This window comes from Camelus dromedarius, chromosome 35, assembly GCF_036321535.1.
Source record: "Camelus dromedarius isolate mCamDro1 chromosome 35, mCamDro1.pat, whole genome shotgun sequence".
NCBI lineage: Eukaryota > Metazoa > Chordata > Mammalia > Artiodactyla > Camelidae > Camelus > Camelus dromedarius.
This window is the reverse complement of record NC_087470.1, coordinates 16,417,150-16,444,778: the sequence shown is the minus strand read 5'-3', so window position 1 is coordinate 16,444,778 and position 27,629 is coordinate 16,417,150. Positions and strand designations below refer to the sequence as shown.

Genomic DNA, 27,629 nt, shown 5'->3' with positions numbered 1-27,629 from the left:
TTCACGTGAGGGCAGAGGGTGGGAAGGTTATGACTGGGGAGAAAAGAGAGCTGGTCCACAGTTGCAGGTGCCCCTCCCCACTGGGAGGCCTTCCTTGTGCTGGGCATCCGAAATCAGACCTGAAATCCGTCCCGGGCCTGGAAGATCACTAAGGCGGGAGGAGAGGGGTTTCTCCCCGCCAGAAGGCAGACCTGGGTGTGCAGATCTGCACGTGGTGTTTCATGGAAACATCCCCCTTAGGCAGGAAGGGGGACTGGGGCAGATTTAGTGCAGGGAACGGAGGCCATTGCAAGTCATTATTCACGGAGTGAAATCTGAAGCACGTGCGGAGGAAGAGCGAGGGCTCCGGTCTCGTTCCAGGACCCTGCGGGACGTGGAGCTAACCCAGCACCAGCACAAGCAGACCCGCGCCCTCTCGGGGGGCCTGAAGAGGAAGCTCTCCATCGGCATCGCCTTCCTCGGCACGTCCCGGACGGTGGTTCTGGACGAGCCGACCAGTGGCGTGGACCCTTGCTCCCGGCGTGGCATCTGGGACATCCTTCTCAAGTACCGGAAAGGTGGGGGCTGCCCCGAATTCTGCCGCCTGTTCCCACAGGACCGGGGCGGAGGGCAGGGAGGCTGTCGGGGAGGAGCCTCATCGCGTCCCACATGAGGATCCATCCTCCTTCTCAGGAAAGGAGTGTGCAGAGGGGCACCCTTCACGCAGCGTCTCTGTGGCCCCGGGGTTGCCAGTCCTGTGTCTGATCTCCTGAGCCCGTCTTAGCAGTGGTGTTATCAGTGCACGGACGTGCACTGACGTCCGGTTCGTCCACGTCGTGCTCCGTTCTGGAATCATTCTGGAATTATTAGCAGAGGGGTCCCAGCTGTAATCTGGGGAAAGCCATCATCCCTTTTCTCAGGGAGGAAACCGAGGCACAGAGAGAAGGGTGTGGGATTCGCTTACAGCCGCGGAGGAGGCTCGTGGGTTCCGCGTGTCTCACCCGCATTATTGACTGTTTCCAGTTTAGGGTGTGTCGTGTGATCCCACTGTCGTGAGATGGACAGTTACTAATTTCCAGCTTCTGATTCTTTCAGTGGTTCTGGCAGCTCCGAAGCATTGCTGTGGGATTTTTTGTTTTTTTTATATAGAAGCATCGGAATTTGGAAAGAAGCATCAGAAATAAAGAAACATCTTGGGGCTGGTTGGCCAGCCAGGGGCCGTGAGTGGCAGGGTGACCGTGGAATCTTGTAGAACGTGGTTTGACTTTGCTTGTCTGCCTGTCGAGTACAAAGCCTTCTCTGGGCTTGACCTGAAGCGGGAGGTTAGGATTTACTGCTTAAGAAATGCAAACAGAAGGGAGCCCAGAGGAGACGTCAGATTCTCTGCTTAGGGCAGGAAAGCTGCTCCAGTCGGCCACTGGAAGCTGGGATCCGGGAGGAGGGGGAAGGTGCAGAGGGGACGTGGAAGGGCCCTCCTGTCCCTTTCTGTCCCAGACATGCAGGGGGTCGTGGAGGGAGGCGACAGAGGTGGGCAGACATGCTCTCCGCTCCTTCCTGGGCGTTGCCGGGGCAGAAGCGGGACCAGGAGAGTGAGGCAGTGTCGGTGGCCCCGGGCTCATCTGATCTGGTGCAGCCAAGCCGCATCCGAGTTCACAAGCAGATCGCCGGCCCCGGGCGGTGGTGTCCTGTGCGTTCACGGGTCCCCAGGCCTCGGCGCCGACCAGGTGGGCCGTTGAGGCCAAGAGCAGGGACCCTTCCAGAAGCCCTGCCCACGCTAGGAAGCTGGGGAGGGGCAGCACCTTTCCGGAGAGGCGGGGGATGGTGACCACATGGCCACTGGAGGTCCCAGCCCTCGCTCACTGCCACGCAATCCCGTAGCCCTCCTTCCTCCACTTACCTAAGCGCCCTTGGGGGAGAAAAGTCAGAGGACAGAAATGAGAAATCGTCACCCTTCAGTGCAGGAGACTCTGAGCACCACCCCTAAAGGGGCTGATGAGGTTTTGAGAAAAAACTGATTTCAACCTGACGCAGTCATTTCCCGGCCACCCTGAGCCGGGGCTGCTGCAGGAGACAGATGCGAGGCCCTCATGCCTGCTCGCGTGCATTGCAGGACGCATTCAGCGTCACCGGCTCGCGAGTCTGGTTTATTTGCAGAATCCCGAGGGCTCGGCAGGCGGAACGTTTGAGTCATGAGCCACAATTGCGCACGTTCACTTGCAGAAAACCCGATGTGATGAAGCTCTCAGGAGCAGCGAGCTTTCTGCAAGCTCTGTCGCTGTACATTAAACATGTCCCTCCTGTTCGCGGTCGTTTAGCTGCCGTGGTCTTCGGAGGAGTCCCGGCACTGATTGCAGTGAAAAATCAATAGGACGGAGGCGGAGGCGGAGGGGACGAGTGGTACCCGGAGGAAAATATGTTTTCAGGAACCAAATGGATGGCCGTTTCTGGAGAAAGCCCCAAATCTCGAGGCAGCCGTGCAACGGCTTTGGAAAAATAGATCGAAGGGTAGGGCTGCGTGAAAAGCAACGTTCCCTGCTGGGCAGAGAGGCCGTCTGCCAGAACACAGAGCATCATCGGGGAGTTTGATCCCTGTTTCTTGCTGAGTGATGTGCAGCGCTGAGCTTTTGATCACTTCTGGTGTCAAGGTTCTCACGTCTGCCTTGGAAGGACAAATAAGGAAGGAATGGTTCTTGGAGCAGAAGGCGCCTGTGACAAGCAAGCTCGTCAGCTCCATCACGTCCCTGAGCTGCGGTCCCGAACGACTGGGAGAAATTACCCAGCGCCTCTGGGCTTCAGTTTTCCCCTTTGCAAACGGGGACGCCTCCACAGCTTGCGGGGTTGTGGGGGACGTCGAAGTGCTGTCTGTGAAGACGCGTGGCTTGGTGTCTGGCCCGCGGGTGACCCGGGGACGGCTCGTCCTTGTCACTGTGAAACAGACAAGGGCAGATGACGGTGGGGAAGGCCACGTTCAGAGGAGCGGGACTCACACACCGTCTGACTCGGCGGAGAAACTGGGAAGGCTGGCCTCACAGAGCAACACTTGTCCTTCGAGGTTTGGGGTGTGTCCTGAGTTACTTAACGCCCCCCGAGATGCCCTTAATGCATCAAACATCTGTGAATTTGATCTGCACTTTTTCTTTCTTTTTTTTTTTTTTGGAAAATTCACATTCCAGCCGACTTCATTTTTAGGTTCCTGTATTGTGCAAAAACATGTCACCTACTCTCTGAACTGCCTGTACCTTCAGGTCAGGGACCAAGCACGTTTTCTTGCCTGGAAGGATTTCACGCAGGGAGGTCTGCCGTGGTCTTTGAGCACCTGCCGTGTTGGTGGGCACCCTGGACCGCCACCCCCAGCCCCACCAGTAGCTCTTGGGTTTTCTTTTTAGATGCATTTAAAAAAAAATAAGCAAGTTGAGAGTCCTAGTCTCGTCTTTCTCTGCTGTTTAGAAATATAAAATCGAGTAGGGTTAAAAACGTGTTCTGCCTTCCTGCTTGGAACCTTTGTGAGCGAAGAATCAACCAGTGTGTTTATTTCTTTTCAATGAAACAGAGTAAGTAGAATCAGGCCTGTGGGGCGTGGAGAGAGGCTGGAAGTTGTGAGAGCTTCCCTTAACATACCTGCTTTATTTACTTATGTATTTAGGGGTTTTTGTGTGTTTTTTGGGGGGGAGGCATTCAAGTTTACTTACTTATTTTTAAAGGAGGTGCTGGGAATGGAACCCAGGACCTCGTGCGTGCTAAGCACGTGCTCTGCCACTGAGCTACGCCCTCCCCGCTATTTATTTATTTAGTTTTTTTTTTTTTCCCGTTGACATAACTGAAGGCAACATTGCAAAAATATCTGCTAGCGTCTCTGGCCTCCGCCCTCCTAAGGTGCCTGAGCCCTGTTCTCCCCAAGCAGAGGAAGTAGAACTTGACAAGATGCTAGAATTCACTGAGAACACGGGTTAGCCTAACACCCGCTTCTGTGAAGAGTGACCACGGGCCCTGTGATCGGGGGCACCTTTCTTCCCGGGAAGGCTGATGGCCAAGTCCCCCACCTGGCTGTCCCCCCCAACCCCCACTGCAACCCCAGCCCGTCTCCCAAAACTCTCCGTGGTCCGTGGCTGCTGGGAGCTTTTCCCAGGAAGAGGCAGAGACTCTGCTCCCAGGGCACGTGATGGGCCGTACCCAGGCGGCAGCCTCCCCCGTCTGAAGGGCATGGCCACGTGCTGTGGCCCCTGCCTGCCCCAGTGCCCGTCTGGTTTCCTTGTGCGAGAGCCTCTTCCGGAGAGCACAGCCTTCTCCTTCAGGACGCGTGAGAGGGTGGTCGGAGATGCACGAGGGGCTTGTGTGTCAGGGGAGGGTGGACGATGTTCCACCCAGCTGTGTTTTATTTTATTTTTAAAACTTTCTCCTCCTCTATGTCCATTCAGTGATCTGCCTCCTGGTCTCATGGGGACTTTCTGTTTCGTGCCTCAAGTCCACCCCCGGTGCCTGTCAGAGGCCCCCTTTGGTTCCCGAGGGGACGGGGGATTTGTAGCATCAGTGTCGGGTCCCTCGGAGGAAAGTGTGTGACGTGGCCCTGACTGAGGACCCGCCCCAGGACGCATCTCCTCTGACCTAAAACCTGTAACACTCTTTCTTTTTTTTTCCTTTTTAAATACAGTCGATTTACAATGTCGTGCTAGTTTCTGGTGTACAGCAAAGCGATTCAGTTACACACATAATATACTTTTTTCTTTTCAGGTTCATTTCCGTTATATGTTGTTATAAGAAATTGAATATAGTTCCCTGTGCTCTACAGTGGGTCATTGCTTTTTTTAAAATCTATTTTATATACAGTAGAGTGTGTCTGTTCATCTCAAACTCCTAATTTATCCCTCCCTACCCTTTCCCCCTTGGTAACGATTGTTTTTTATGTCTGTGAGTCTGTTTTTGGCTTGTAAAAAGAATTTGTATCATATATATATTTTTAGATTCCACATGGAAGTGATATCACATAATATGTGTCCTTCCCTGTCTGACTTACTTCACTCAGTATGATCATCTCCAGGTCCATCCATGTTGCTGCAAATGGCATGATTGCATCCTTTTCATGGCTGTGTAGTATTCCATTGTGTATGTATATGTATATGACTGCACCTCCTTTATCCAATGAAAGTGGTGAAGCTTTTTTTTTTTTACATTTTTTTATTGAGTTATAGTCAGTTTACAATGTTGTGTCAAATTCCCACGTAGAACACAATTTTTCAGTTATACATGAACATACATATATTCATTGTCACATTTTTTTTTTCTGTCTGCAGGATCGGCTCTTGGGCCTTGTCATGCTGGTTCTCAGCCCCTCTTTCTTGGTTCACAGGTCGGACAGTCATCTTCACCACCCACCACCTGGATGAGGCCGAAGCGCTCAGTGACCGCGTGGCGGTCCTGCAGCGGGGGCAGCTCCAGTGCTGCGGTCCTCCCTCCAGCCTGACTGAGGCAGCCGGCCAGGGGCTTCGCCTGACGCTCACAAAGCAGGTGAGACGCGGGGATTTCGGTTCCTTTCCTGTGCCCTTCTGATGTGTGGGCGCAGGAGACAAAACACAGTAACAGCGTTTTCCAACGTTGGACACAAATCATGTAGCCGATGTTTATTCTGCCTCCAGCGTGGGCCTCACGCTGCCGTCGGGCGCAGGGGAAGTGGTGAAGCTGGACGCCTGTTTTCTGCACGGGGTCCTTGGGGTCCCCGTGCCTGTGGAGGCAAGGACGTGCCCAGGAAGGACAGAACAGAATATGGTGACAGTGGTGGGTGGGTGTGGAGCCGGGCCCAGAGCCAGCACGGTGCGGGGGAGGTGATCGCGGGCTCCTGGCCATCAGGGAAGGGGGATGGCAGGGCAGGGCTGGGACCAGGGCCTTCCAACGACAGGAGGGACCTGAAGGGGCGTAAGTGGAGGTGGTCCACATGGAGGTGTCTGTGGGTTTCACGGGGCTGTGCGGGGGTGCGCCTGGACCAGAAGGGGTCCTACGGAGCAGGAGGCACCTGCTGGTAGCCGCGTCTGTGTGGGCGTCTGGGCAGGCGTTGTCCCGGCCCCACGGGCTCTCCGAGCGTTTCTGCAACAGGGTCACTTGGTTTGGGAGGTGGCAGCTTTACCGCCGTGCAGGGCAGCGGGGTGGGATCTGTACTTGGAGGTCCCATCCACTTCCGTTATCCTCGCCTGTGTCAGCGGGGCAGGCGGGGGCTCCGGGGTGTAGTCTCCACGTGGCCTCCCCACCCTTGATGGCCCCGTAGAGCCTGGGAGCCTCAGCTCTGTTCGGGGCGAGACCCTGCTGTCCTGAGGTGGCCCCTCCCCTCCGAGGGAGGGGACACTCGTCTCCCTTTTGGGACGACTCATCCGTGTCCTGCCATCCAGCCGCCAGGCTAGAGGCAGTTTCACGACTCTTTCCTATTGCCAGGCTGACCGCCACAGATTTGGATATCACAAGGAGAAATGCAGTGCCTCCTTCATGCCTGTCACTTTAACCATACGTCTCGATTTTGCTGCTTTGCATTCGAATTTCAGGCGACTTGGCTTAGGGAATATGTGTGCAACCAACAGGTGTGGAATTTTGGGGTACCTTTCAATTTACCTTCCTTACTGTTTGCTCCCTTTTGTTTTTTTTTGGGTCAGCCAGCAGTCCAGGAGGTGGACGACGCGAAGGACACAGCGTGTGTGACGTCTCTGATCCAGACCCACATCCCGCAGGCGTTTCTCAGAGGCAGCAGCGGCGCGGAGCTGAGCTACGCGATTCCCGAGGAGGCAGACAGAGCCGCCTTCGAAGGGCTCTTCCAGGCCCTGGATCAGAACCTGCGCCGCCTGCGCCTGACAGGCTACGGGCTCTCCGACGCCACCTTAGAGGAGGTACCGAGCCCAGCTCGCGGTGACGGGGCGCGGGTGAGGAGGCCGGGAAGGGGCGAGCTGGGGACACCGTGCGCTTGCATTTATTTCCAAGTTCTGCTCGGCGTCGGGCACGGAATTGAACACACCTGGCAGGTGACTCTGGTTCTTCAAGCGAAGTAGCACTTTGATGTTTGAGAACTTTGGCGTCTTTATGCAGCATCCTTGAGGCCTGGACATTTTGCAGGAGTGGGCGGTTGGCGGGTCGGAGTTCCCCACCGGGAGGTGCCCGTCTCTTTTGGGTCTGGACCTGATTCTGCTCAGAAGCCCGTGGCCCCTCGCTGGGCAGAGATGCCCACAGGGTCACGCAGAGAACCGTGCAACCCCCTCCCTACCCCACCCCGCTCCCCTCTCCCCAGGCCTGAGCTGGGCGGCACCTGTGGCTCCGGGTGGCTCTGGGCCGCGGAGGACATGGCAGCGTGGCCTCCAGGAGGGAGTTGCTGGGTTTGTCACCGAACCAAGGACAAGCCTTTGAGGGGCAGCAGGGTTTGTGCTTGAGGCTGGCCCCGTGTGAGCCAGGATACCTGGGGGCTGCTGTGGAAAGCCAACAACGCAGCGTCACGAATCTTTGGTGTGAGGGCTGGCTGTCTCTCGCAGTCATCCCTCGCATTGTGACATGAATGTCATCTCTCGAGAGAGGCCGTCCGGGTCCCGGTGTCCCCCCTCCGTCTCCCCTGCCCGCCGCGGTCCACTTCATGACCCCTGTCTGTCTGTCCTGCCTGTCGCCTGGCCCCCGACGTGAGATCCAGAAGCAAGCACGTCCTCTCTGTCCACCTCCACGCCCACAGTGTGTTTTATCAGTGTTTTCCGAGTGCGTGGTGCGTCGAGCTTCGGGGAGGAGCGTGTTTCAGTGGGAAGGGTGTGAACGCAGCCCCGGCTGTTTCTAAATCCAAGACTTAGGGCCATGGATAAATCACTAAACTCACGTGAGCCTCGTGATGTTTGAAGTGGAAGAATTAGAGCAGTTTACATCGTTAGTTCAGGAATCACCAGTCATCGTTAAATGCCTGGAACAGACCACGTTCTTCTCGGCTACAGAAGCAGAGACTGTGAGATGGTTGCCGTGGGTTTGGGGTGATGAGTGAATTAAGTTGCATCGATGCCCCAGAAGAGGGTCCTCTTCTCCAGGGCTTTTGGGCAGGCGGCCGCCCTCCCGTGCGGGTGGAGAAGACAGGGCAGTTTCTCGGCCCCTCTCCCGAGAGGGCCTGGGCCGGGGCAGGTTCGGGGCTCTCCGCGCACTTGGGTGCCCTGCGCCGGCAGCTCTGAGTGTTGGCGTTGCCACGCACCGGCTGTCACTGTCGCCTGAAGTCTGGGTTGCCAGGAAGCTGGTCGTCTGGATGGCCGGGAACCTTGGCTCCCACGAATCGCAGTTTCCCCGAAGACGTAAGGGGGCGGGAGCTTTGAGGGCGTTCCACCAGCCGGGGTCCCTTGAAAAGGAAAAAGAGGAGAATTTCTTTGAGCTGCAAGGGGAGGGTCTGCCAGTCAGAGGCACAGGTGCTGTGCAGCATCTGCCCCTCTGGGTGTGGCCTCGCTGGGTGGGTCCGTGCGGACAGACTGACGAGTCCTGCGCTCCCCGGCTTCTCGGGCGGCGCCGAGCAGAACCCCCCACGGGATTTGGCTCAACCTTTGGGGCCAAAACACACTTACCCAGAAAATAATGCGCGTGCACCCTCCACATGACTTATTTGCGATTAAACCCATGTGGCGGGAAGCCCATGGCTTTCTTCCGCATCAAGTGGCATTTTTTTCCTGTTGCCAATGAAGTGAGAAACCTCAGGAATCCTTCTTAGGCTTATAATTGGATGGAGGGAAATTTTGTGGAGCGACTGGCTGGGTTATTTTATGGCTTGAAACATCCCAGGAGAGAAAAAAAATGGGGTCGAGGGGCTTTGTGTTCTGGGTGGACGCTTAGCTTTTCAGTGTTCTGCTGGTCAGTGTGCTTGGTATGACCAGTCGGGGCCGGCTCAGGGCGCAGCGTGCGTTTAGGGAGAGACTTCCACTACACTTATGTTACTCTCAGGGTGAAGCTGGGTGAACACGGGGCTGGAACGTCAGTTTCCTCATCACTAACGTAGAAATATCTCCCCTCACTGTCACACGCAGTTTTTGTTTAGATCAAGGAACTTCGTGATACAGAGAACAGGTGACAAACAGCAAGAAAATGCACAACGGTGAGGGCTGACCAGCTTTATTTTTACGGCTGCTCTTTCCCAAAACACAGGTGCCGTGGTTCATTCTGCAGTTAGGCGTTTCTATACGGCAGTCCCTCTCTGCTTTTCATGTTGTAGAAGACGCTGCATCGCAGTGTGACTTGTAAACATTCTTTCTGTGCTGCAGTCCTTGAAGGCTCCCATTTCTGTGTAGTACTTGCCTTTCTTCTCCAAAATACTTTTATTTTGTACTTTATCCACCCACGTTCCTTTCGGGTATTTTCTAATCTTTCTCCTCCTTGTCTTCTTTTGAAAAATATCCATTAAATTGCATGCAGGGAAAATCCACTCACGTACATTTTGACCAATGCCTGGGGTCATGGAATCACCACCACGACCGAGATACAAAGGGGTTCCATCCTTGCTGCCTTTTTTTTTTTTTCAGAGAAAATACAGGTGTTGTTTTATTTTATTTTTAATTGAGGTATAGTGATTTACAAGGTGTTAGTTTCAGTTGCCCAGCAAATAATTCAATTATACATACATATATATATATATATATATGTTTTTCAGATTCTTTTCCATTATAGGTTATTAGAAGATATTGAATATTGCCCCCTGTGCTCTACTGTGGGACCCTGTTGTTTATCTATTTTATATATAGTAATGTATCTGTTAATCCCAAACTCCCAATTTATCCCTCCCCCGCCCTCTCCCCTTGGGTAACCATAAGTTTTTTTCTACATCTGTGAGTATGTTTTTGTTTCCTAAATAAGTTCATTTGTGTGGTTTTTTAGATTCCACATATGAGCGGTCTCATATGGTGTTTTTCTCTCTTTCTGTCTCAATTCACTTATCATGGTGATCTCTAGATCCATCCATGTTGCTGCAAATGGCATGATTTCATTCTTTTTCATGGCTGAGTAGTATTCCATTGTATAAGTACACCACATCTTCTTCATCCAGTCATCTGTCAATGGACACTTGCATTGCTTCTGTGTCTGAGAGCTGCTCTGAACACTGGGGTGCGTGTGTCTTTTTGAATTATATTTTTCTCCAAATCTATGCCCGGGCGTGGGGTTGCTGGATCACAGGGCAACTCTACTTTTAGTTTTTCAAGCAATGTCCGTCCTGTTTTCCACATTCTTGCTGCCTTCTGAAAAGAGTCATCCTTGCACACAGCTTGCCTCTCTGCAAACTGCCTCCCCTGCCAGGACCTGCATCTCACGTCCTCGGTTAATCATCCCCGAACAAGCCCGCCCGGGAGCCACAGTACCAGCAGCTCAGTGTCCTTGGTGACTTAATGCTGCTTTCCCAATTGTCCGCCGTGATTTCCACCTGCCCGGTTCCGTCCTTGCTTATACATAATAGGTGCTAAACAAATACTGATCGATCAGCTCCCATCTCTCTCTCTCTTCTTCCTCACACACACACAGATGCTCAGAAAGAAGTTGTCGGCATCAAGGACAATGTGTTTCCGAGAGGAGATTTTGTAAAACAGAGCATTAGAGGCTATTTGGATTTGTTTGAGAGAAGATAAATTGGAAGAAGACTGAAGCCGCTGTAAAGCACTTTCTTTTGTTTGGTGTCGGCTGTCAAATACCCGTCTCGACCAATTTTGTGTCTTTACCCCTGAGGAGTATCGACTTTCTTGCGCTGTGTCTGCGATCGACTGGCGGTGCGCGTGGCGGTGCCCACAGCCCAGGAGCTCTCTCCTGCTCCGTGTGCGTCTGGCCCCCAACAGAGGGCGGGGCTGCCCCCAGCTCTCCTGAGCCTCCAGCTGGACAGCAGATTCTGTTTTCGGCCTCAATAAATTTCCTGTAAATCATGGTCCCTAAATAGGCCCCCCCCGGCCAGTGAGACTGAGGTAGAAGATGTGGCCGTGGTGGTCCCCGAGCTTATTACAGCATTGATCCTTCTCCTCCAGCGCAGGGGACGGTGTGCGTTGCACCCGGGAGTTGGGTGCAGGGAGGTGCCCTTGGGCCGTGCCGATGGAGCACGTTTACAGCCGCCCCTGAGGCCAAGACAGAATCTTCCAATGTCACGCAGGGTGAATTTTAGCATCTTTAAAATAGACAGTTTTTTAGAACAGCCTTAGGTGCACAGCAATATTGAGACAAAGTTACTGCAATTTCCGGTATGTCTTCCGCCCCCGCGTATGCAGTGCCCCCCCCATTATTAAAATCCTAGTGCATTTTTAATCATTTTGAAGCTCCTGGGAACAGACTAGGAAGGTCGGGCCGCCCGTGTGAGGGGGGCAGACTCCTCCCCCCGAGCTGCTGGCTTCTGGGCATGGGTTTGCCTTGTCCATCTGCCAGGAGGGGCCCTGATGCCAGTCCTCTGGGTGCGTGGGCTCAGGTGGCCCACCTTCCACAGCATCAAGAGGATGAAAAAGAATCAAGTCCAGAGTGGGACTCAGGGCCACTTATTTAGTTTTACTTTTTTGAGAGCAAATTCTAAGAAGGAAGACTTCCGTTACAGTCTTTGCCCAGCAGGCTTGGGCCCCAGTCACGCCCCGAAGAGCAGAAGGGCCCCCACCCTGGGTCACATGCTCCGCTCACGGCCTGTCCCCTTGGGAGCCATCTGTCTTCAGGGACACCTCTTTCCTGGGCTCCGGTGGCCCCGATGTTTCTGCAAATGACAGGTGACCCCTCCGTCCTTTCATGCAGCGAGCCTCATGGGGCGTTCGTCCGGTTTCCTCGCCATGGACAGGGTTCTGCATTTTGGGCTGCAAAGTTACAGAGGGTGCTGTGTCCCGTGGCTCCCGACCACCTGGTGCCCGAGGTCCCTCTGTCCCCATCCATCGCTGGTGGCCGGAACTTTGACCGTCCAGGCATTTGCATCGAAAGTTAATCTTCCTTTTTTCATCATCATGTGTGTTTCCGAGCACATGCTCCGAGACTCTTTGAATTCCCGCTTCTTGTCCCACGTCTCCCGCCGGTTTCCGCCCCCTCCCGTGCACCTCGCCGGGATTTTCACGGCCACGTCATTGGCCAACGGGAGATTTTTCCAGTTCCATCATTTTTCCTACATTTTTTTTGAGTTACCATTCACAGTAAGGAAGCACATTCTCTTCACCCCGTTTACTTATTTACGTCAGCAGCGACTCCCAGCTTCTTATTTTATCCTGTGAGCTGCAATTCCCCGAGATCACTGTTTGCTTGAATGCGTGACCCTTACCTGAGGAGCCCCTTCCAGCTGGCTTTGTGCCTTCTCGCACGTCCCCGTCACCTTTGAGTGTTTCCTAGCTTTCTGAGAGCACAGAGGGTGACGGGGTCACCTTGTCCCGTCCCAGCCCTGGTTCCGGAACCCATTCCCCCCAGAAGCCCCGGCTGTTGGGCGCACCTGCAGCCGTGAGGCTGCTCAAGCCCCTGGTCCTGTTGTGCGTGAAGCTGGAGGTTCTGCACGTGTTGCGGTCTCTCTGCTGGAAACCAGATGTCCCCCTCCATGTCACACCGGGCGCATTGCATCCCTGGACCCCGTAGGTGTCACCTGCATGGATCCTGTGATGGGAAGATTACTGGCGATTATCCGGGGGGCCGTGGTATAATCCAAAGTGCAAGAGGCAGCTAGGAAGCTCAGACGCGGGAGAGGGTCATGTCCTGGTGGAAGCAGAGATGGCAGGGAGGAGTTTGGAGACGGAGGATGGGGCTCTGAGCCAAAGACTTGCAGGCACCACTGGAAGCTGGAAAAGGCTTCCCCCTCAGAGCCTCCGGGAGGAGCACAGCCCCGCCAGCACCTCGGCGTCAGACCCAGGGGCCTGTTTTAGGAGCCAGACGGGAGGCGCCGGCTCGACCGTCTCCTGGGCGTAGCCCATCCACGCGGCACGTCAAGTGCAGGTCGAGCCTGCGGTCTCGCAGCCCTTGGCAGTGGCGAGGCTGGGCCCCGCCGCCGGACGGACTGATGGCCCGCTCAGGACTGAGGTGATGCAGGGCCGCCGTCAGCATCCAGACCCCGCAGTGCCTCTGAATTAAGAAAACCTAGGTCCCAGGGTGAAGGTTTCCCGAAGAGCTGACTTCACGGCTCCTTTAAAACGAGGAGCAGGCTTTGTACGGACGCCCCGAGTTTTGCTAGTTCATGAACGATTTCCACGCTAGTTAGAGTCCTCGAGGTTTAATTTAATGATTTCGTTTTCCCCCTGGTTTTATTGGCACATCGTACAGTCTTAGTTTGAGGCGCAGAACACGATGGTCTGATGTGTGTATCTACTGGGAAATGATTTAATTCATCGGGAGATTAAATCCATTTAACTTTAGTTAACCATTTAATTTTAATTAATCATTTAATTTTAGGTAACACCCATCCCCTTACAGTTATGTTTTTTTTCTTATGATGAAAACGTTAAAAAAAAATCCATTCTTCCGGCAGATTTCAAATATACAACAGCGTATCGCTGACCGTATGTGCGTGCTCAGGGCTTGTGACTGAAGCTTGCACCTTTCAGCCTCTCCACCCATTTCTCCCACCCCCGACCCCCACCTCTGGCAACTACCCCTCTGTTCTCTGCATCTATCCGTTTTTTTTTTTTTTTTTTTTTAGATTCCACTGTAAGTGAGATTATACAGTATTTGTCTCTCTCTGTCTGACGTTCTCACTTAGCAAAATGCCCTCACAGTCCATCCCTGTTGTTCCAAATGACAGGATTTCCTTCTTTTTTTTAAAAATAATTTATAAGAAGTGTTTGTGTCTTAAACATTCATTGAACCTACCTTTAAAGTTTCTAGCAATTCATATAAACAGATTGTAGAAAACCTAATAACCGTCATGCATGCTAATGTGAATGGAGAAATAAAACCTTTATTTATGCATTTATTTTTAAAGTTTTACTGAGTTATAGTCAGTTTACGAATGTGTCAGTTTCTGGTGCACAGCACAGTGCTTCAGTCACACACGATTATGCATACATTAATTTTCATATTCTTTTTCACCGTGAGCTACTACAAAATCTTGAATGTTGTTCCCTGTGCTCTACAGTATAAATTTGTTTATCTATTTTATATATATCGGTCAGTATCTGCAAAGGGTTTCCTTCTTGTTTGTGGCTGGACAATGTTCCGCTGTGTATATACGCACAGAGCAGGGACTGATGACAAGAGCATGTGAGCCGTGTTGCCGTTGGAGCAGAGTGGCGATGCCGGCGTCCCGCATGGCTCCGGCCGATAGGGGGCACAGAATGAATCTCGGCCCACGGGGTGTCTGCTTCCCGAGTCTCTCTGCCCAGCACCTCGCAGCCACCCTGCCGTATCATCACCTTGGTCTGCAGACGAGGCGGTGAGCCCTGTGTCTGCCGGTGCAGGACTGGCCCGGGCAGTGCCCAAGAGGGGACCCTCCGCCGTCAGAGCCCAGCGCCCCAGCCCTTTCCCACAGGGTGTGCAGGGCAGGGAGGGCCTTCATGCACCCATCTCCTCCCTTCTTTGCTCTGCCAAGTGTTTATTTTTTTTTTAAATTTATTTTAAAGGAGGGACTGGGGATTGAACCCAAGATCTCGTGGATGCTAAGCACACGCTCTACCACTGAGCTATGCCCTCCCCTAAGGCCAAATTCTTTTTTCTCCCCTGCAGGGAGAGGTAATTAGATTCATTTATTATTTATTATTTATTATTTTAATGGAGGGACGGGGGACTGAGCCAGGGCCTCGTGCATGCTAAGCACGCACTCTGCCGCTGAGTCGCACCCTCCAGTCTGCCCAGTGTTTCTGCTGGGACGCCCTCTCCTCCCCTCCTCCAGCCCCGCCAGCCACCGGGAGCAGCCCACGGGTTTGCTGTCCCTGCCTCCCCCCCGTCCAGGCTTACCTGCTCCCCTCTCCCTCTCACTGGCTGGGGGCCCAGTCCTGGGATTTGAACAGAGTGCGGCTGGACTTCTGCTTCCGGCAGTAACTCTGTGGTGACTTCAGGGCTCAGGGCGGGGGATTGCAGGAGCTGGTGGAGCTGGCCAGGCGGGGCGCAGCCCACGGGGAAGACGCGAGAGGCGGGGACTGTCGCACGTGGAACCCCGCCCCGGCTAAGTGACCCCGAGCCTCACATCATTGCCTGGTTCCCTCCTGAATTTCTAAATGCTGGGACAGCACATCCAGGCTCGAGTCGAGGGGGACAAACTGTGTGACCGGCCTCGCCCTTGCCCGGCCGGCTCCCCCTGTGGCTTTGGCCACAATCAGAGCGCCCTGAGGTTCACGGCCAGGTGTCACTCGCCTCTGTGTCTCGGGTGCAGCCCAACAGCCCGCCCGCGGAGGACGCGGTGGCCTTGGAGTTAATCCCATGAACTGAATGACCGAGGGACGTTCGTCCGTGTTTGGCGAGCGTTGTCATAGTAACAGAGTCGGGGAATCAAGGCAAAAGGCAAAGACCTCACAACTCACGTGAAGCTCTCTTTCATTCTCCAAAAGGTGTTTCTGAATCTCCTGCGAGACTCCCAGGAGCCGTCCGCCGCTGCCCCGGGGCCGGAGCCGCGGTCCCCCCGGCCCCCAGAGCGCGCTCCCGGTCACTGTAAGTCAGAGCGTGGCTTTGTGTTTCCCTGCAGGGGTGGTGCCTCCCTCCTCATCGAAACCCCCTGAGTTAAACGTTGAGGAGGGAGATTAAAGACGGGGAGGGGGTGGACCTGGAGAGAAAGGGCGCGGGGTGGTGGCGGAGCGCTTAGCATTTCGTCGCACGTGCCTGGAACAGCTGCGCGTGTGAGGGACAGCCTCACCTGTCCCTGGGAACTAAATTCACCATACAAGCGATGCCCAGTCTGTGTCCATCTCGGTCTGCCCACGCCGCAGACAAGCCCGTCCAGCCTCCGTTCACGACACGCCTCTGGCGCGCAGCGTCGTGTTTCAGTCATACGTACACAGGCATGTATTCCTTTGCAGATTTTTTTCATTATAGGTGACAGCAAGGTATTGAATAGAGGTCCCTGTACTGCACAGTATAAACTTGTGGTTTATCTATTTTATATACAGTCGTATCTGCAAATCTCGAGCCCCCCGTTTACCCCTCCCCACCCCTTCCCCTCCTGGTAACCACAAGCTTGTTCTATGTCTGTGAGTCTCTTTCTGTTTCATAAATAAGTTCACTTGTATCTTTTTTTTTTTTTTTTTTACATTCCACATATGAGGGATCTCATATGGCATTTTTCTTTCTCTTTCTGGCTGACTTCCCTTAGAACGACGACCTCCGGGTCCATGCCTCAGGCAGCCCCTCACCGGGTGGAATTTTGCAAGGAAAATTCCATTCTGCGTTTTCCCCCCGCCGCCCCGGGCCATTCCTTCAGGGCTGCCCTGCCGTGGGGAACGGGCGGGGCAGAGGTGACCAAAAGCGATGCGGGATTTCCCGTCTCGAATGTGGGCCTCTTTTAGAAGTGAGGGTTTGCTTGGGTACTGTGGATCTCTCTGGCCGCCAGAGCGCCTGCGCTCCTTGTAAACTTACTCCGCTTCGTCCGTAGCCGTTCGCCTGGTGTCTCGGTCGCGGAGTGAGGGCCTGGATCTCCCTGTTCTGCCATCTTGCCGATGTCATCCTAACACCTTAACTTTTTTTAAAGGGCTCTTTTGGGGACTGAAGACTCTGACCTTTTGTTTTATAAACACTGCAGCTTTTTCTCTGTGCCCCGTCACCAACGGCTTTTTCTGGCTTTTAGCACCTTTAAAAGCAATCTTGAAACAGAGGATTTTCAAAGTCATCCGTTCCCGCTGTTTGCTCGTTTACGTCCCCAGTTTGTGGCTGACCCCTCTCACCGTGCCGGGAGCATCAAGGGGGAACAGGGCAGTGCCCTCAGTTCTCTGTCTGGAAACCTCCTGAGCTGAATACCCAGGTGTATTCCTTGCAGATTCTGCCTTCCACGTCACTGCAGGAGACAGCTTTGCTGGGTCTCCCAGCGTCCAGGGCAAGGACACCCTCCCTCCAGTTTCCACGGAGGCTCCCCACTTCCCTCTGAGCGCGCGGGGGCAGCAGCCTTAAAATTCTGGTTTCTAACAGTCTGTCCGAGGAAATTTAAGTCTTCTCTTGCATGCTTCTAAGAATTCTCCCATCTTTTGTCCACTCACTGATCTCAGATCATTCCTACACTAAATACTTGTTACAGCCACGCTGTCCATTTCCAGTTACCAAAACTTGTTAAAAGATTGCCACCAATTTAGCAGACGAAGACATACCTCCTTATCTCCCAGTTCCTGCAGGTCTGAAGTCTGGTTGCAGCATAACTGGGTTCCCTGCCTGGGGCCCCACACGCCTGCCGTGTGCTCTGTGCCCTCACCAGGGCTCTCTTCCTCATGCACTCCACTTGTCGGCAGAATGCAGGTCCTTGTGGTCACAGGACCGAGGTCCACGTTTGCTGGCTGTCTGTCTGCTGGGTTTGCTCACAGTTCCTTGAAAACTGCCCTCAGGTCTTAGCCACACAGTCCTCCCACAACACGGCATGTTTCTTCTTCAAAGTGAGCAGGGAATGCTCTGCTTTGATTAAATTCAAAGCTATAATTCCATCTGAAAAATCTCCTCACTTTTGCTGTGATGTAGGAGTGAAATACACCAATTGTAGTAGGGATGGTCATCTCATTCAAGGTCTCAACCGTAGTCCAAGGGAGGGGATTGTGACCCTCAATGAAGTGTAAGTCACTGGGGGGTCATTTTATTTATTTTTTATTTTTTTCTTATTTGAGTATTTTATTTTATTTTTTAACATTTTTATTGATTTATAATCATTTTACAATGTTGTGTCTAATTCCAGTGTAGAGCACAATTTTTCAGTTATACATGAACATACATATTCATTGTCACATTTTTTTCTCTGTGAGCCACCACAAGATCTTGTGTATATTTCCCTGTGCTCTACAGTATAATCTTGTTTATCTATTCTACAATTTTGAAATCCCAGTCTGTCCCTTCCCACCCCCCACCCCCTTGGCAACCACAAGTTTGTATTCTATGTCTATGAGTCTATTTCTGTTTCGTATTTATGCTTTGTTTGTTTGTTTAGCTTTTTTAGATTGTGCATATGAGCGATCTCATATGGTATTTTTCTTTCTCTTTCTGGCTTACTTCACTTAGAATGACATTCTCCAGGAGCATCCGTGTTGCTGCAAATGGCGTTATGTTGTCAGTTTTCATGGCTGAGTAGTATTCCATTGTATAAATATACCACCTCTTCTTTATTGAGTCATCTGTCGATGGACATTTAGGCTGTTTCCATGTCTTGGCTGTTATAAATAGTGCTGCTATGAACATTGGGGTGCAGGTGTCATTCTGAAGTAGGGTTCCTTCTGGATATATGCCCAGGAGCGGGATTCCTGGGTCAAACGGTAAGTCTATTCCTAGTCTTTTGAGGAATCTCCACTCTGTTTTCCACAGTGGCTGCACCAAACTGCATTCACTGGGGGGGTCATTTTAGACGTTATGAGTGTTACAACACGCTGGATTGAATTTCTGCGTTCCTGTTGAGTTTGATCCCCTTTTCCTATTTACCAGCCATTTGAGTTTCTTGTTTGGTAACACTCTTATTGCTCCCTTTTGCCCGTGAATCTTACATTTTTGAGACCAGTGCTTTAGATTTAGTTTTTTACTAACATCAGCTGCATCCGTCATATCATAAACGCCAGAGATCTCAGTGGTACAACCAGATGAGTTTTGCGTGGGGCTCACCTGTGTGACCATCCCTCACGGGACCTCCCCAGGCCCCCTCCTCTGAAGGCAACTCTGTCCCTTTAGAATAATTTTGCCTTTTATTGAACTTTATATAAATGGAATCATATAATATGTACAAAAATGGTGTGTTTTTTCTTTTTGTATTTTGTCTGAGATTCATCCGTGTCATTTGTGTCAATTCTAGGTAGTGACCGTCCACCGTACGTATTGTAATTTGCCTCTGTTCTCTATAAAATTTTTCTTGTAACTGGACAGAGGTCTTCTTTCGTCATTTCATTATCAGAATTTTGCCTCAAGGTTTAATTTCTGAGCATTCTTTTTTTTTTTTTACATTACCTTAGATAACGACTTTTTAACATAAGAACAAGTTTAAAGAAAATACGATTATGTTCTTGTAAACATTTGTCATCACTGAGAATTTAGGACAATTTCCATGGAAATTGTATTGCCTACATATATCTTCCTTATTATGGTTAATGCATCTGCTCTGAAAAATGATAATTTTATGTTCTGAATTTGAGGAACATTATGAAAATCCACATGCATATGTTGGAAAGAAACCATATGCAAAAAAAAAAAGGCTAATGTGATGTGAAAAAGAGTCGTATTTTAAATTTAAGAAAGAACCCCGAGGACAGGAAACTTACAGTGTTTTCCATTAGCATTGTAAAGTATGATATAAAAATGTAATTTTATTTATCATTCCAATTACAAATCATGGAAGTGGAAAATGTATCATTTAAAAATCTATTTAAGTATTTCATCACGAAGAAAGAAACGAGGATACACTAAAACACATTTGGTATGCGATTGCCCACATTTACCAGTTTTATTAGATCCTGGAAAACCCGTGCACACATCTCAGCAGGAGGCCCGCAGGGAACTAGAATTTCTGTTACTTGGTGGAAGCAGGTGCATCGTAATGCCAGCTGGGGATGTTGGGGAGAGCATGTTTCGGTGTCTTCCGGGTAAAATGCTTTGTTGAGTCTCTTTGTTGGCGAGGTCCACACCCGGGAAAGGCCGCTTTAGAAGAACCGTGTGCAGAACGCCTCCTCCTCTGCGGAGGCTCTCAGACCCACCGTCTTGCCACTGACCCCGGCTCCCCGCTGCCCCCGCCTGTGGCCGTTGCCTCTCCCTCGCACCAGCTGCGTGTCCTCAGAAACAGGCTTCCAGGGGCCAGCTCACCGTTTTCTCACGACCTGCTTCTCTCAGAGACGGATGGAGGCAAAACAAAATATAAAATAGGTACCTTTTAGTCGGAGGGACCCCTGCAGCTGCACAGGAATGAGTGATAATGGATTGCTTGGTGCTTATCAAAGTGGCAGATTCTTTACGCCCAAGTTCCACACATGCTGATTCCAAAGATGCATATGTTTACATTTTTATTGTATTTTTAAAATTATTTATTTATTTTTACGTCCTTAAACAGGCACCCCGATTTCCTTTGATTTAGGGGGGCTGTGATCACTGCTGTGGAAAACGCCCTGCTAGAATCTCTTTAAGCTGTTCCAGGTTCCCTGTGCGTCTTCTGGGCTTAACCCTGGTGCTGGACGCAGGCGCCTGTCTTTTCTTCTTTGCATCTCCCTGGACTTCAAACGCTGCCTCCCCTGCCAACAAGGTGGGGAGGACACGCGGAACCTGCCGATTATTCGTGCCGAAGGAGGTTGCTTTGCCACGGAGGCTGAAATCAGCAGAGAGCCCTGGTGGGGCGATCTGCAGAACACAGGCTGCCAGCATCGTGAGAATGGAATTGCAATGGGCCTGGGCGGGCACCCGAGAGCGGCAGCTCCTGCTGGGGGCCTTGGGGTGCAGGGCGAGTGTGGGAAGCCGTGATGCTTGTCCCCGGGCGCCAATGGTGGGTGATGAATGGGTCACGGTCTGCATTTCCTGAGCTGGGATCTCGTCTTCCTGTGAAACATTTGATGAAGAATGTGTTTCACACATTGTCGTCCCTGCCTCAGAGGTGATCATGGACCAACTTGGGTGGTTCAGGCAGGAGCAGCTCTGGGCAGCCTTTGTGGCAGGTCAGCCCTCAGGGAGCTAGAGGTCCGTGTGCCCTGGAGGGCTCCCCACTCCCTCCTCCTCACTCAGCGCCTTGCTGGAGGTCAGGAGGGTGGAACCGGGCATCCTGAACTGGGACCTCAGTTTCCTCCTCCGCTCCAACCCCCGAATCTCACGCCCTTCTCCCCGGTGGGTGGGTGGAGATGCCTTGGGTACCTGAGTGGCTGCATTCACCTCTCTTCAGGCCACAGCCACCTCTCTGCTTTACCACCTGCGTTCACATTCTTGTTTAATTGAAACCGGATTGAAACGGAGCCCCTGTGGGTGGCTGGAAGGCGGCTTTGCCTGGCCCGTGAGGTGTGACCGTCACAGCGGGCGTGGGGAGGACCTGGGAGAAATGCAGGGTGGGTTTCCCAGGTTGGAAGGGTGGCCTGGGGGGCAGGGAGCCACGGCTCAGTGAGGGATGCTGACTGCAGCGGCTGGTCAGTCTCCGGCCACTCCCTCGGCCTTCAGCCCCTCTGTCCGAGCTGGAGCCAGTGCTCAGATCTCAGGATGGCAAGGTGGACGGGGCTCACCGCCTTGTGACCGCAGGGAGCTCACCGCGTGGGAAGACGGGTGCGGAGCTGACGGAGCAGGCAGGGAGGTGGACGGAGGGAGGGGAAGCTTTGCGTCAGCTGAGCTGTGTTTGTAGACCCTCACTCTGTGCCGGACGCCACCAGGTGAGCTCCTGCGTGGCTTCCATCACTAGCTTTTCCTAAAGGAACTGCTTGAAAGTAGCCTTCAAACACTGGCCTGCCCTCTGGACACCTGCAGCCAGCTGTGAGCAGAACAGAGCCAGAGAGCGGGGGGCGCGGGGGAAGCTGTCCCTCGTTCCTCTTCCCTGAGTGTCCCTTAGGACTCCGGAGGGAGCTCAGGTTTTGCAAACCCAGGTGTGCAGCCCCCGAGGGTCCTCAGGGGACCTGACTCTGGTGCACTGAAGACAAAACCCAGATTCCGAGTTGGCCCGCGTGACATTTGTCGTTAGCGGCAAAGCTGGGCTGCACCCTTGGTTCCCTGAGCAGCACGTTGTTGTGCTTTCAAGGCAGGTTAATTTTTAACTTATTTTTCTTGCATCGTATTTATTGATTTTTTTAAATTGAAGTCTAGTCAACTTACAACGTTGTGTTAGTTTCAGGTGTACAGCAAAGTGATTGAATTATACACATATGCCTCTATTATTTTTCAGATTCTTTTCCATTATTGGTTATTACAAGGTGTCCAGTGTCGTTCCCTGTGCTGCACAGTAGGACCTTGTCGTGTATCTATTTTGTATATAGTAGTGTGTATCAATTACACGATTTTTAAGATCCACTTCAACTCTAAAACTCCGTAACTCAGTGAACAAAGAAAGATAGTGTTCCCATTTTATAAAATCACACTTCACTTCCTGCATAAGTGGAGTCTTTACAAAGTAACTCTTGATTACAAAATGCATAAATATTCATTGTTGAAGACCACAAATTTCAAGAAGAGTTTTAAATAAATATAAATCTTTTAAGTAGGTTGAAAATGCATATACCGTAACTTATTTTTGGAGGGGGGTTGAAGTATTTCACTTTTTTACTTTTTATTTTTTTTGACACCTTTATTGTGATATGGTTCCCATAGAGTAAATACACCATAACTTTTTTATAAATTTGAATGGAAAAAAAAATCACTTTGCCAAATAGTATGTTGAATGTCGAGGCTCTTTCAAAAAAGACAACTTGTCACTAAAGCGTATGCACAAAAATAATGTTTTCTAGTTTAGTATTAGTATTTTTAGTGAATTATATGCATTCTATATGTGTTATTTTGTGACACTTTTTTTCGTCTGGTATACAGTATTTCCCATCATTACGTATTTAATGTTATAATCCCTCTTCATTTTTTTTTTTGGTTCACACGGGAAGCTCTTATTTTGGGTCATATTCCGTCTCCCCCCATTTTAGTGAGCTAATTCCACGTTTGCATATAGACTTTTTTTTTCCCCAAAAGATGAGAAGTTATCAGTGAGTGTCTGTTCCAACCTGCAGGAGGCGACAGGGGTCCCCTGCACGGTTGTGGTAGAAATTGTTCCATTAATCCCTGTTGCCCGCTTCCAGCCACTGTTCCCCAGGATGTAGGAAACCACCTTGTTTGCTATATTGGATGGATTTCGGTTTCTTTTTTCACGAATACCAGCCCTTGGGGTGGAACTAAACTGATCAAATACGGTTCATATTTGCTTCCCACAGAAAGGCTGTTCAGATCTGTTCTCGCAGCAGCGCTGACGAGAAAGCTGGTTCCTTAAACACACAGTCGCATGGGTATTAACGCTGGTTTTAATCCTTACGATAATCTGAAAGTTTATCTTTCAGATACATTTTCTTACATGACAATTTTTGGTTTTACATTAACCTCCCTTGACTATTTTGTATTTTGTATTTTTGGCTGGAAGAATTAATTAGTTTTTCCTTTTTTTCAGAGGAGGGACTGGGGATTGAACCCAGGACCTTGTGCACTCTAAGCATGCGCTCTACCCCTTGAGCTATACCCTCTCCTCTTTTGTAGTTTTTTTTTTTTTTTTTAATGAACTGTGTGCTCAGGCATGCTGTTTGCCCAGTTTTCTTTTGGAATATTCATGTTTAAAAAATTGGCTCGAAGGACTACATTTATACTGCTTTGTTTTAAAATCTTCAAGAATATTCGGGTGAACTAAGGAAGGGGTCGCTCACATTCTGGGATGCATGCTAAGTGTTTGACCTTTTAAGTTATTCCTCCGACGGTGTGAATGTTTTAACAATTGAAGCCATCTGGCCAAAAAAAACCCCCAAAAAACCCCAACCCCCCCAGAAAACCCCAATCTTTGGACATTTTCCCAAGCAATCTAATGGTCAGTGTAAACGGGAGTGACGAATTATGAATGTAACAAGTGTCCCTGATTATAATTGCACTCCTAAGTCAAAGAAGACAGTTCGTAACAGTTTGGTCCAGGGTTTCAATTTTGCCTGTTAAATTATTCATGTCAATGCTTGTATGCATTTAGCCAGGAATGTTTGACTGGCGGTTGATTCAAGACATTAACTATCTTACCCCTTTACTTCTCCCATTTCTGTCCAACGAACATACATGGGAAGGTGGGGGAAATTTATTTTTCTTATTATAAGAAGCACCTTTTCCCACAGACCCATGGAGGCTGCATGATGACCGTTCACCACAGCTGGAGGTCAACCTGATACCTGTTCTGGTAGTTTAAAAAGTGTAGTAATAATGATCCTTATGACCTCAAGGGGAAATATTGCAGGTCTGTTTTACACCTGAGGGAAATGACACTCAGAGAGGTTAGGTAAGTTTCCAGAAGTCACACAGCACGTTGGAGGCTGACACTGGATTCCAACCCGGGTGTATGCGGATTAAAAGATCGGACTGTCCCCAGCCCACAGTGACTGCCTGAGGGTCCGCCCTGAGCGAGGCTGGAGGGCACAGGCGGGGCGTCCTCTGAGCCCCCTCGCACTCCTCCATCACCAGGCAAACTTACTAAGTCGGATCCAGCGTCCAGACAGCCATGCCCTCTTTGCACTTTGTAGTGCCCGCCGCAGGGACGGAAGCCTCTGTTCCACGAGCAGGTGTCTGCAGCCACTGCCTGCCTGAAGTGTTTGTGAAGGCACGTAGCTCCTTGTGAATGTCAGAAGATGCAACCTGGAGACCTGTCCGAGGGGTCTGGCTTCTGGGACAAGACGTGGCTGGAGGTCAGCCAGGGGACCGGCTGGTGACCTTTTAATTCCTCTAGAATCTAAACAGCCAGGTGTTCTGTTCTGGCAGAGAGCAGCCCGAGCCCCGAGCCCCGAGCCCAAGGCCAGGAGGGCATCAAGCAGTTATCTCCGTGATCATTTTGGAAATCTCGGGGTTTGGCACCAGCAACATCTCAGTTCTTTTAGCTTGAGTTAGATAGTTCCCATAATTACCCCAGCAAGTCTGCATATGTGACGCCATGAATGAGTGTTATCCAGCCTTCTAATCTCATAAAATTATCAGGAAGAGGGTATGCTTACATCTATATCTGTATTTACATGAGAAGGGGTCAAATTTCGCATAAAAATGTACCTTTTCTGGTGCTAAAATCTCTCTATATGCTGATTTAATAATTGCTTCGAGGGAAGGATAAATTGGGAGTTTAGGAATTACTATATATAAAATAGACAAACAGCAAGGTCCTGCTGTGCAGCACAGGGAACTACACTTAATATCTTGTAGTTACTTATAATGGAAAAGAATCTGGAAACAGTATCTATATACTTATAACACACATTGTATATAATATGTATTCTGTATAATATGTATACATATAAAGCTGTGTATGTGTATATATGTATGTCTAAAGCTGAATCTCTTTGCTGCAGACCTGAAACATTGTAAATCAACTATACGTCAGTAAAAAATTAACCTGCCTTCAGACATCTCCTGGGTCCTCAGGATTCTGCCCAGATGTCCCTTCTGGGGTGACTGTCTCCTCACGTTTGCCCCAAACGTCCCCAAGGGTTCCTCTTGGGTACCCACCCTGGATGCACTGCCCACCTTTATTACATCACTGTTTACCTTGTGTTGAGTTGTTTGTTTGTTTTTTTATACCCAACCCTGATGTACTGCCTTTTTGGAGGACGGACACCAGCCCGCGCCCACTGCACTCTCAGGGAACAGCCGACAGATGAGGGAGGTGTTTCGGATAAACATCGTTTTCCCCAGCTCTGCCGTCAACACGAGTGTCGATAATTTATCTCCCCAAATGGTTCCCTTTTCTTTCAAAATGCTTTCTTCTGGGACTTCACTCACTGCTCTTTGATTGTCTGTATTTCAATTTGGTATTTGTAAACGGTACAGTCCGTTTGCACATCTGTTCTTTTTTTGTTTGTTTGTTTTGCATTCTTTTTTATTGAATAGTCAGTTTGCAGCGTTGTGTCAATTTCTGGTGCACAGTGTCACGTCTCAGTCATACATGCACACACATACATTCCTTTTCCTATTCCTTTTCGCCCTAGGTTACTACAAGACAACAGAATAGAGTGCCCTGTGCATGTCTGGTTTTTGGAAGGCCCCTTTTCTTGTGGAATTCTTTATATCAGATTTTCCAAGGTGCTTCTGAGGTGGGCGTGGCCGGCGTCTCAGGCCGTGTCTTCTTGAGACATGAATGAAGGCTGCAGTCCGTAGGCCCGCCTCTCTTTTCGCTCCTGATTTGTCCCCCTCACGCTGGACCAGGGTGTCGCACTCACCAGCTGGTTGGCCCAAACGGGGGCGGGCTTTCCATGGAGATTCTGCGCCCCTCCCCCGATGATCACCCTGGAAGGGAGCCTGGAGGGAGGACCTCATGAAAGGCATCTTTCCTGCCCAGGATGCAACTGGGGCTTCCTCGGGGAGGACCTCGGGGTGCGAGCAGACAGGGGCAGCCTGGAGATGGGGAATTCTCGATGGGGAATTCTCAATGTGGCAGAGCCCTTCTCAGCCCCACTCACACTCCATCCATCCATGCACTTGGGGACATCGGGACGTGTTGCTTTGGTTCCTTTTGACGTTAGAATTCCTACTCATGTAGCAGACTTTTTTTTAACCCATACGCATACACCCGAGGCCCCTTCTCTCTGTCCTTTCCCATCTGCCCCCTCCCTTCTGAAGCAAGGTCAGAGTGGGGTCCGCCGTGAATTCTGTTCCTGCGACTGAAGGTCACGAGACGCCTTCCAGAGCGCTCACCCAGGTGGAGCCTTGGAGCTGGTGGTGTCCTGGAGCTAAGAGCTTACAGCTAAGGCGATGAGGGGTCTGCAGGACCGGGGCGTGTTGGGGACCATGTGCATCCCCGAGGACTCAGGCCTGCCCATCCTCCTGTCCCTGCAGGCGGCGGGACCGCAGCCCTGCGGGGTAGCCCCCTGCTACTGGCCCAGACTGCTGCCCTCCTGGGGAGGCGACTTCGCCGCTCCTGCCGGGCCTGGAGAGGCACCCTGTCCACCCTGCTCCTGCCCGTGCTCTTCGTGGGCCTGGCCATGGCCCTGTTCATGGTGCGGCCGCTGGCCGTCAGCTACCCTCCCCTCAAGCTGGCCCTGGGCCACTACGACACGGACGAAACGTACTTCTTCAGGTAAGGACCTTGTTTGGTTTTCCCTGTGCTTCAAAATTATGTCCAGACAGAGTACGAACAGCAAGAGTTTTGACGCTTTACGACTTTCCGGTAGACGCGTGTTTTCACCGATTTGGAGGTCGGGGCTCCGGAGGGTGAGAAGTTATCACTTCTTTGCGGGCCTGTCTCAGGGCGGACGCTTAGAAAGGGGACGTGCAAAGGGCCAGGCTCGCCCCGGGCAGGCCCAGGCCAGGAGGGTGAGACGTGTTCCAGGACATTTAGGATTTAAAAAACTGTATATGAATGGTATATTTCACAAACCCCTCCAGGGTTGCTCCTGGGACACTGGCCTTCATCCGCACGGTCTGCTCTGCAGAGAAGTCTCCGACTCTTCTCAAGCCAGCTTAGGTCCACATTTCTGCCAATAAATTCAGACCAGTCTGAGTTTGGCCTCCAGATGAATTTACATAGGAAGCGCTCAGAGCCCTCAGGGATTTCATTTCACCGACGTGAGATGGGGGACCCAGGAGAGGGCCCCCGACCACCTCGGGTCCCCGCCCCCAGGTGGCTGGCTCCCCTCCGGATTCGGGTCACTGTGGACACAGGGCACCTGCTGCCGGCCAGCCCTGCAGTGGCCGGGGTGACGGGCGTTTTTCACTGAGCAATGAGCGGGACAGCCCACCTGGGGGCTGAGTCGCAGGGACACACAGGTGTGGGCGACCAGGAGCTCAGTGTTAGTGTTGCTTCTGTCAAATATGTCTTGATTAACACAATGAGCCTCGCGAGCCGGGCCCCGAGGGCTTGCGGCTGTCTCTGCAGCTTTTCCAACGGCGTGCAATTTGGAATTAGATTTAAACAAACACAGGATGAGAGGGAAAAGTCAAGG

General features: G+C 51.4%; 1 protein-coding gene across 1 annotated transcript in view; it reads left to right on the top strand.

Annotated features, from left to right (window-relative positions):
• Positions 1 to 27,629, top strand: part of ABCA13 (ATP binding cassette subfamily A member 13) — a 181,454-nt gene that overhangs the window by 88,952 nt on the left and 64,873 nt on the right. The window contains exons 29-33 of the mRNA XM_031444992.2: positions 361 to 557; positions 5,324 to 5,481; positions 6,612 to 6,842; positions 15,411 to 15,510; positions 26,524 to 26,764. Of these exons, the coding sequence (XP_031300852.2) occupies positions 361 to 557; positions 5,324 to 5,481; positions 6,612 to 6,842; positions 15,411 to 15,510; positions 26,524 to 26,764 (927 nt within the window). The remainder of the gene's footprint in view (positions 1 to 360; positions 558 to 5,323; positions 5,482 to 6,611; positions 6,843 to 15,410; positions 15,511 to 26,523; positions 26,765 to 27,629) is intronic.